This window comes from Notamacropus eugenii, chromosome 6 (genome assembly GCF_028372415.1).
Source record: "Notamacropus eugenii isolate mMacEug1 chromosome 6, mMacEug1.pri_v2, whole genome shotgun sequence".
NCBI lineage: Eukaryota > Metazoa > Chordata > Mammalia > Diprotodontia > Macropodidae > Notamacropus > Notamacropus eugenii.
This window is the reverse complement of record NC_092877.1, coordinates 373,271,182-373,281,215: the sequence shown is the minus strand read 5'-3', so window position 1 is coordinate 373,281,215 and position 10,034 is coordinate 373,271,182. Positions and strand designations below refer to the sequence as shown.

The following is a 10,034-nucleotide window of genomic DNA, read 5'->3' as shown; positions in this document are numbered from 1 at the left end:
GATGATGCACAGCCTCCAGGAAGCTGTTTAGTCTCACCTTGTCTCCCTAATCAGGCACATTCCTCTCCATGAAGACTTTCCCAGCGGCCCCTCCTCGCCTTTGTCCTGAACTCCTCTGTTTGTATTTGTTACTTATTCACCTGATACTTATGCGGTTTTTATATAGATACATGCATGCGTACATATACAAGTACCAGAAGGAAACAATTCCTACTTGAAATGAGTTACATTGTTACGGGGATGGAGGCGGCGGAGAGGTGCAAGTACACACACGGGCACGTGCATAAATTCACGTGTGCATATATATCATTTGGGGAGAATTGCGTCTGCGCATATGTATTCCCCACTTGCAGTTAGCTTCCATTCTCATCGAGGATGCAGGGAAACAAGTGCAGGTGCGTGTATGTGTGTCTACACACACGTACACGCGTGTACATTTCACGTGTAACATATTAACAGGTATAGACATAAAGTTTGGATTATATGTACACGAAAGGGTTATATATGTGCATGTATATGTGTGTATATATATATATGTGTGTGTGTATACAGATACGCACACAAATATATCCCTACCAGTCCTCGGTTTACATTCCAATGGAGGTGGGGGAGGGAGATTCCCCAGCGCCCGGGAAGTCGGTTCCCCCTAACCGTCCCCAACAACCGGAGAGAGCCGTGGGCCTCGGATCTCCGAGAGTGACACATAGACAGCTCAGAGGAGCCCCCGGCCCGCCTCCACCCCCGGCCCCAGCCCCCCGCCCTCCCACGTGGCCCCGCCCCCAGCCCGGCCCCAGCCCCCCGCCCTCTCGCGTGGCCCCGCCCCCAGCCCGAGCACCCCCGCCCTCTCGCGTGGCCCCGCCCCCAGCCTGAGCACCCCCGCCCTCTCGCGTGGCCCCGCCCTCTCGCGTGGCCCCGCCCCCAGCTCGAGCACCCCGCCCTCCCACGTGGCCACGCCGGCCACGCCCCGGGCCGCCGCCGCTTCCGCTGCCTCTTCCTTCTTCCACACGTGCTCGTCTGGGCGCATGCAACAGGCCCCGCCGGGTAAGTGGGGGCCGGCGCCCTTCGGAGCCCCTTCCAGCTGCCTGCAGCAGCAGCCTCGGCAGGGGACGGGGGCACCCCCACCTGGCCACGTCGTTGTGGGGCTGGCCCGGAGAGAGTCCACGATGGCCCTCGGGCGGCGCCCCACCTGGGGCTCCGCTGTGAGCACAGTAGGGGGTGAGGGTCTGCGGTGGGGGGCACGACCTTGTAACAAAGCCCAGGCCAGGGTTCTCCCGCAAACCGGGGAGCGCGCCTGGTGCGTAGCATACGGCTTGCCTGGCACCCCGAGAACTTGGAGCGAAGGAGGGGAAAGTTTGGAGATCCGGCCGCCCCCCAGGCGGAGGGGCGGGCCGCTGCCCCTTTCGGGCCGCTGCCCCTTTCGGGCCGCTGCCCCTTTCGGGCCGCTGCCCCTTTCGGGCCGCTGCCCCTTTCGGGCCGCTGCCCCTTTCGGGCCGCTGCCCCTTTCGGGCCGCTGCCCCTTTCGGGCCGCTGCCCCTTTCGGGCCGGCCCGCCTGGGGTTGCCGCCGTGCCCTGAGCCCCCCCAGGGGTCTGCGGAGCCCCGGCGGTGGGGCGGGCTTCTCCTTAAATCCCTGGGGCTGGTGCCCCTCCTGGTCCACGCCGTTCCGTGGCAGCCTGAGTTCGCGCTTTCATATCAGTGGCGGGCTTTGAGCATTTTCCCAAACGGAACTTTCCGTCCGACACGCTGCACGAGGAGGGGTCTCCGAGGCCCGTCCCCAGAGTGCCAGGGCAGAAGCAGAAAATGACTCGCCTAAGGTCACTCAGTAAGGGACAGCCTCGGAACGCAGGGCCCCCGACTTGCCTTGACCCAGGCGCGCCCTCTCTCCTTCGTGGTTGGGTGGAGTGGCTTTCCACTCCCACCAGGGCGTCCTGAGGAGGCCTGGCCGGTAGGTCACGCAGGTCATCCTTCCTGCTGCTTTGGACAGGCGGCCCTGAGGAGCCGCTTTGGGCTTCTCTTACCCTCCTGAGTTGTAGGGCCGATGGTGTTACTAAAAGCAGCACACCCACCCGAAGGAGAGAACACAAGTGGCTTACCTATTTTGGATTCTGAAGTTCGAAACTGGAACCAGTAAAGCCTGGGGAGCGTGCTAGCTTTTTCAATAAATTGCCGAACCCTTCCCATCTGTGTCTGTGGCTTGTGTCCTTTGTTAGACGGATGATAGAAACAGGGCGCTCTGAGCATCGCTCATCAGTTCAGGGCTTGCGAGAAAGACCCAGCCACTGTTCTGTCTGATCTGACTACAGCAGACTGGTGGGTCTGAGTCAATCTTTATCTCCAAGGTATAGGCATACATACTAATTCTCTTTTAGGGTTTTTGTACCCCAAAGTGGTTTGGTCTAACAATTGAATATTTGCATTGGCTGCAGTAGTCCATTTTGGATCTTTTTAATTTTTGGTTCCAATTGTGGTACTTTTCCTAATATTTTTATTTTTAAATGCATTCTAATGAGAAGAGCTTTCAGAGTTCTGATTTCCTCATTTTTTTAACAGCATCACTGCAATGTGGGTGCTGTGTGTTTTTTGGATTCTACAACAGGAGATGAGAATTGTATTTAACTCTGTGTTGTCCAGTTGGTTGTAGACACCTAATTGAAGCCTTAAATGTTTGCAGCATGAGCCACGTGGAAGGAGTATGTTGATGGCAATAGACTCATACACACACACACACACACACACACACACACCCCCCCAGAGGAAAGCTTTTGTAATGTGATTCTTTTGTGTTTTAGTAATAATAGACTGCAGAATTACTCAAAGGTGGCTTCGTTTTGGGTTTGTATTTTGAGACATTTTTAAGCATTTGATTTCTAGTGGTTATTGTATGTATTGCATTTTGAGAAAAAGAACATTTTAAATTTACCCTATTCTTAGGGATAAAAGAGGTGTGGGTGTAAAAATTACCATTTCTTTCCTTTAGCTCTGGACCCCAGAAGTTGGTTTGTGGTTGGGTTTTGTGTGTGGGTGTGGAAGAGGGAGAAGGACTTTTTACAATTCTGAATTAATTGGGAAAAGCACTGGAATTCTTCATTGACTCAGCTGACATCTGTACCTTTTCCTCCATCATTCTGCCTTACCAAGTTCCAACTAACAAGGCCTAATCTTCCTAAAGTCATTCATTCCCCGATGATGCATGATTGAAGATTGCAGCTGCAGTAGACTTGAACGGATAAGGAGTTAGTTTTCAGAAAAAAAAAAGTTGACTTCCAGAATCAGTAGGATTCTAGAACTTTAAAAACCCTTGCCACCTCCCTGTAGGAATTTAAATATTATAAAGTGTAGAACTATGGTGCATATTTTTTTAAAAAATTATTTTTTGTATTCACCAAACACAACTGTAGTCTCTTGAGATAACCAGGTTATTTTTTGTCGTTCAGAAGCAAAACTCAAAAGTCAAGCCTGTGGCTCTTAGCTGAAGATAGACAAGTTCAGAAGTCTGAGATAAGATTTTGAACTGGGACACTTTTGAGGCTCTCTAATCCACTCCCACCCCCCTCATCCCCATGTAGATGAGGAAATGTTAGGCTCCTGTATAGGTTAAATGAGCTGCCAAGGCAAATGGAAGACACATGTTTAAAACTAGGTCTTAAAATCCAAGACTCTTTCCAGGATGTGCTATATTGGCTTCACTTAACCAAAATTTATCTCCAGATCTTAATTTATAAATGGGTTGTTTGGTAGTTGAAATGCATTTTTCCCATAGAAACAACTAGTTATGGGGCTTCTAGGCCAAGCTACCAAAGTCTATTTATCCCACAGTGCAACAAATAGTTGAAGTAGGGGAAAGATGATACTGTTCTAATACCAGTACTTAATTTCCCTATTAAAAAAAAAATAATCTGTGATAGGTGCCTGGGAAAGTGCGGGGTTTGGAGTCAGAGAATGAATTCTGCTACAGCTTTTTTGGTCTTGGGCGTGTCCCCAAATCCCTCTGGGTCCCAATTTCCTTATCAGTAAAATGAGGCGGTCGTACTAGATCAGCAATCCTTTCCCCAGACAGCTTTCTGTCCATGCCTTTAGTAGTCTGAGTTCCACTGTTAGGAAAGAATTCCTCATTTACTGGCCTAGTCTTCTGTTGATACTAGTAGCTACTAATAGTAGCCAACTAGAGGTTCTTAACCTTGGGTCTGTAAACTTGTTTTTTGTAAATATTTTAACAACCATTTCTGTATAATTGCTTTACTTTGTTATCTTATGCATTTTATTTCATGTATTTAAAAATGATATTCCGAGAAGATAGACAGAATTAGGAACTTCCGATTTTATTTAATGCATGTTAAAAAACAATATTCTCATAAGATAGAAAAAAGAACCCCTGATGTTGAGTCGGTTGTTTTCAGTCACGTTTGACTCTTTCGTGACCCCATTTGGGGTTTTCTTGGCAAAGATACTGGAGTGGTTTGCCATTTCCCTCTGCACTTCATTTTACAGAAGAGGAAATTGCATCAAACAGGGTTAAGTGACTTGCCTGGTGTCACACAGCTACTAAGCGTCTGAGGCCAGATTTGAACTCAGGAAGATGAGCTTTTCCGACTCCATTCGCTGTGCCACCTAACTGCCAGGAATCCCTGATACAACACCTTATTTTCTCATTTGTTCCTCTTAACAACCCAAGCTTACACAGGCTCTCAAATCTCAAACTGGAAAGAAAGGCCTTTGGAGTCCCTCCGTGAAGTGAATACTATTACTATCACCATTTTATAGATCAGGAAACTGAGTCTCAGACAAGCCTCATGCCTTGCTTACAGTCACAAGCTAGTGTCCGAGGCACAATTTGATCCCAGGTCTTACCAACTCCAAATGTAGCAGTGTATCCAGTGTGCCATTCTGGTGATGAGAGGGGAAGGGATAAAGGAATAAGCATTTATTCTCTAATAAATACATATAAGTATGTGCCAGGCACTGCGCTAAGTGCTTTGCAAATATTATTTCCAAACCTACCAAGGGTGGACCTCCAACTCCAATCCTAAAATAGACAGTAGTTAGTCTCATGTTTGGAGTCTTTCCAGTGTGGAGTCTGCTACTGAAAGGATTACACTGGGCCAGGCCAATGTTTCAGGCAAATACCAGGGATCTGAGTTCTGGGGCTGGGTTCCTGAAATTCCTGGGAAAGTTCCAAGGAGAAGGGGATGGATGTCCAGAACCCATACCCCATCAACATGATTCAAGTACAATAGTATTGGAGAAAGATGGATTAACTGAGATTGTAAATGGTGAAGAACCAGACTGGAAGGGGCAAAGGAGAAGGAAGGAAGGTAATGGGGAAGACATTTTGAGTCATAGCTTTGTTTTGGATACCTGGTAGAATAATTCACCCAAGATCACCTACCTTGGGAATGGTGGGACTGGGAGAAAGCAACGTGTAACTAACTGTCTTTGTGTTAGTAGCACGTGACAATAGTCAGTCAACAATCATGTGGCTTGTACTGCCCTAAATTCTGGGGATAGAAAGAAAGGAGGAAAAACAGTCACTTTTCTCAAAGAGCTCATGATCTAATGGGAGAAACAAGATTTAGACAGGATAAATTGGAGAGAATCTCAGGAGGGAAGGCACTGTCATTAAGAGGGATTGTGGAAAGGTTCTTGTAGAAAATTTTATCCAAGTCTTGAAGAAAGCCAGGGAGGCCAGGAGATGGAGATGAAGAGAGAATTCAAGGTTTAGGGTCAGCCTGTGGAAATGCATGGAGTTGGGAAATGGAGTGTCCAGTGAGAGGAAAGACAAGGAGGCCAATGTCTCTAGATCCTAGAGTAGATGGAGGGTTTGTGGGTAGACAGAGTAGCTAGATTGAAAGGGGCCAGGTTTTGAAGGTTTTTGAATGCCAAAGAGGATTTGATCCTTTAATAAGGAGCTACAATGGAAAGTGAGGTGATTATAATTAGATGACTAATGAGAAAAGGACCAGGGCTTGATCCCATCGGAGTAATCTATATTGCTTAGCCTACCCAGTTGCCTTGCTAATACAGGTACTTGAAGTGGGATCGTGTGAGTAGAGTAGAGGACTCTGTAAAACTATTTTGGTACAACTAGAAAAACAATGAAATGTGAATGTTTTAACAGTTATCTTCACCTATTCTGCCCCCTTAAAAATAAGTTTAATATATAAGCCTGGATGTTTACAGACAGCAATACTATTGTGAAAAGTATTGGTTTATTAAGGGTTGATTTGTTGCCAAATTTTTAGAGATGATAGGGAAGTAATTTAACAAGTCACACTGTTATCCACCCCAAGTCTCTTGTCCTTATCTTTTGCCTTCCTGGGGACAAAACAGTGAGTTGGAAAGCATACTAGATTTTGAGACAGAAAGCTTTGGTTTGAATCCCAATTCTTTCATGTCATGTGTAGTATGACCTTGGACAAATCACTTTTCTTGACCTCAGTTTCCTCATCTGTAAAATGGGGGGAAGTAATACTTGTATTTCCCACTTTACAGAGTTCTTGTAAGCCCTTTGAAAACGTGTAGATATAAGAATACTTATTATGCATTTCATCCATCTATTGCAATGTGAGAATCATGTCTACTGTAACAGGAATTGTAATACCACTTAAAGGAAGATCTTAAGAGATTCTCCTTCAGGAAGCACACCTTGACTGTTGGGAGGAATAATTAGCAGTTTTACAGTTATTTTAAGAACTTAGTGAGTGCCAGGGTAATGGGTCTCAACCGCATCTTTTCCATCCCCTCTCACTCTGGCCTGCATACCTCCATAATGTGATAAGGCTTCAGCTACTTTGATACGGACTACTTGACCTTTCCTAGGAGGGACAGGACCAGGTTCCCCTTCTGGTTCCTCTCCAGATCTGGCTCACAAATTTTATACCTACTTGTTCTTGGATTTTTGAGCTCATGTCACCATGTCTAAAATTCTTCCTTCCCCTCTGCACACCACTACCCCTCCCCTCTTTGTTCAACCTTAACTGAAGGATTATGCTTAGGCCAAACTCCTTCTGAGGAACTCTTCTTTGAGGCAAGAGGCTATTTGTGACCCAGTGTTTGTAGTTCTTTGGTTCCATAGGGTTTACTGTAAGGGAGAATTCCTTAATCACCCAGAATGCCATTAGCTTTGTGTCTATGGGTCTGAAACTTTGAGTTATTCTGATTTGAATTAGACTGGGGAATCTGGCCTTAGGTTTTGGAGACCAAGGTAAACTCTCTCTGAGTTCAACTGGAGCCAGCACTTTATACTTGTTAGATTCTGAGCTTCTACCTGATACTCATGCCCATGTTTAGTGGATCTGCGTGGACATGTACTCCTAACTTACACAGTACCCTTTCTCCCATGGGAATAGGTTTTTTTGTGTGCACATGTTTTGTATTTTCTCTTTTAGTTTGCTACTTCCTGATTACTCACAACAATTTTGTAGGTGGGAGGAGGGGAATGAGAATTATAAGAAGAACTCAGTTTGGCCTAAGACCAAGATGATTAGACCTCTTAGGAAGAATGGTATTTAGCTTGGTTTATGGACTATTTGGCATTAGGTTAAAATGAATTTTTTTAGGATATGATTTTGTTTCTCAAGGGTGGGAGTGTTATGCTATCCTATTTAAAAACAAATCTGCTTGGCATGTAGTGTAAATGATTATGTATGGATTTTTGGAAATTGAGAGGAGGATTGGGCAGGGATAGAGAGAGAGAAGAATGAAAGCTTTTCCTTATCTCCTTGAGAGCAGTAACTGTTTTGATATTGTTTTTACATCCTCCAAACCTGGACTAAATACTTAACAAATGGCGCTCTATTGAATTGAATATTGATTGATTCATGTCTTGGCTTTTCATTCCTAAAACAGGACCATGTCCAAGGATGAGACGAACACAGATGTGGCAATGGAGGGAGGGCCCAGTCCTTGTAAGCGAGTGAAGGTGGAAGCAGTTGATCCTTCTTCTCCTTTGAACTTTGACAGCCCTGATGCTCTCTTTGAGAGTTTGATATCGCCCATCAAGACAGAGACTTTTTTCAAGGAGTACTGGGAGCAGAAACCCCTTCTAATTCAGAGAGATGATCCCATAGTGGCTGCCTACTTTCAGTCCCTTTTCCAGTTAACAGATTTGAAGAATCTGTGCAAACTAGGGATGTCCTATGGAAGAGACATAAATGTGTGCCGATGTGTGAATGGGCGGAAGAAGGTGTTAAATAAGGGGAGCAAAGTGCACTACCTCCAACTGAGAAAAGATTTTGATCAGAAAAGGGCAACCATCCAGTTCCACCAGCCTCAGAGATTTAAGGTAAAGTAACGTCTGAGCCTTTAGTTGCAGAACATATCGATTTCATCATTGGAGGCTGAGTGTGTGGCCTATATGTTTTACTAACTCCACTTGGGATAGTTCTTGAATTATAAGGTTGGATTCAAGAGTCCACTTAATTTCCTATTCTCCTATAGTGCAATCTGAAAAAAAGCTAGTGACCTTTTTTAAAATATAATGTGGTAAGGAGATGGAAATAGATGAACGTTATCAAGTGTTTACTCTCTGCTAAGCCCTGGGGATAGAAATACAAGCAAGTAAGACAGTTTTGGCCATAGGGAGCTTACTTTCTAATGGGGGAAAAACATGAAGGAATGCAGGGGGTGGTAAGTGTCTGGAAAGGGAGAAGGTGTCTTCACAGGATGAAGAACCTGCAAGGGAATGCCATGAAACGACCCTGGCTAGACAAGGGCAGGTGAAATCAAAGAGGACACTCAGATGTGGAGTCCAAGTTTCTAGTCAGAAGAATGCGGAGTAGACATTGTCCCAGTTTCTTAGAACTCTGGTCGCAGATATCTGTTGTGATCACTCTGCTAAGCTGCCAGAAGATTTTGGTGAATCTGGCTGTAGTAGGTGAACGTTATCAAGCCAAGGCCTCCATGACCCTCCCTTGCAGTCTTTTCATTATGCCCCTGTGAGGATACCTTCTCCCTTTCCAGATGGCCCCAGGCCCATTGCTTTTATGTTTTTTTTTTCCACACTGGAATGTAAGCTGTTTGAAGCCAATGGCTGTCTTGCCTGTAATTTCTATCTTCAGGACTTAGTACAGTACTTGGCACATAAGAAGCACTTTACAAATGCTCATCTGTTATTCTGTCTGTCTATCTATACATCCATCTGTCTGTCTATCTCTATCTTTCTTGTCAGTCTCCTTACTGGTAAATTCAAAGGCATTTTCTTTTTGAAGTTGAAATCACTTCCACTTAGAGCTCATATACAGGTGAGTATAAGCAGTGTTCAGGCCAGGCTACCAGCAGTATGTATTAACAATATTTTGTTGTTGTTTAATTGTGTTGGACTCGTTGTGACCCCATTTGGGGTTTTCTTGGCAAAGATACTGAAGTGGTTTGTCATTTTAGAAATGAGACACTGAGGCAAAACAAGATTAAGTGACTGGTCCAGGGTCACACAACTATTAAGTATCTAAGGTCGTATTTGAAATCAGATCTTCCTGATTCCAGAGGATGCTCTCTCCACTGCACTATCTAGCTGCCCCATATTACAATATAAATAATGTTTATTTGTGGTTCTAAGTTATGCAACTGTAGGGATCCATTTCTATTTGAGTTTGATTCAACAGTTTTTAAACAAGTAATGGTATGGAATTCCTCCACTCATACAGACAGAGACTTGTCTAAAACTTAGTCTTAAAGAGTTTCTTGCAGCACTGAGTTTGTAAATGGCTTGCTTCCAATCAAGCTGATAGTATGTATGTATCAAGGATAAGAGTGATACAAGTCTGACTCGGAAGGCCAGTTTTCTGTCCATTATGCCACACTGCTTTTTAGTACAAAATAAACTATACTATTTTGGAAGTTCTTGGAGATTAATTTTCATAGAAGAGTTCCAGTCTCAAGCAAGAACCATGTATGATTCTATTTTCACTGGACATTATCTAAGATTTTTATGATTTATCTTTTCCAACCTTCTTTTAAGTGTTCCCTGTACACACTGATACAAGCTCACTTACAAGCAGTCTTTGTTTGGTCTCTTTGAAATGCCAACACAGTACTGACA

At 44.9% G+C, this 10,034-nt stretch overlaps 1 protein-coding gene across 3 annotated transcripts in view; it reads left to right on the top strand.

Annotated features, from left to right (window-relative positions):
• The first annotated feature begins 949 nt into the window (after positions 1-949).
• The window catches only part of RIOX2 (ribosomal oxygenase 2), a 49,972-nt gene continuing 40,887 nt past the window's right edge, over positions 950-10,034 (top strand). For 2 of the 3 annotated variants that reach the window (XR_011969160.1, XM_072618685.1), the window contains exons 1-2: positions 966-1,041; positions 7,844-8,279. Coding sequence is in view for 2 of the 3 variants with exons in the window: in XM_072618685.1 (XP_072474786.1) it covers positions 7,848-8,279 (432 nt within the window). In the remaining variant the exon portion in view is untranslated. Of the gene's footprint in view, positions 1,042-7,843; positions 8,280-10,034 lie in introns of all 3 variants that reach the window. The other variant, XM_072618686.1, reaches the window with a different exon arrangement.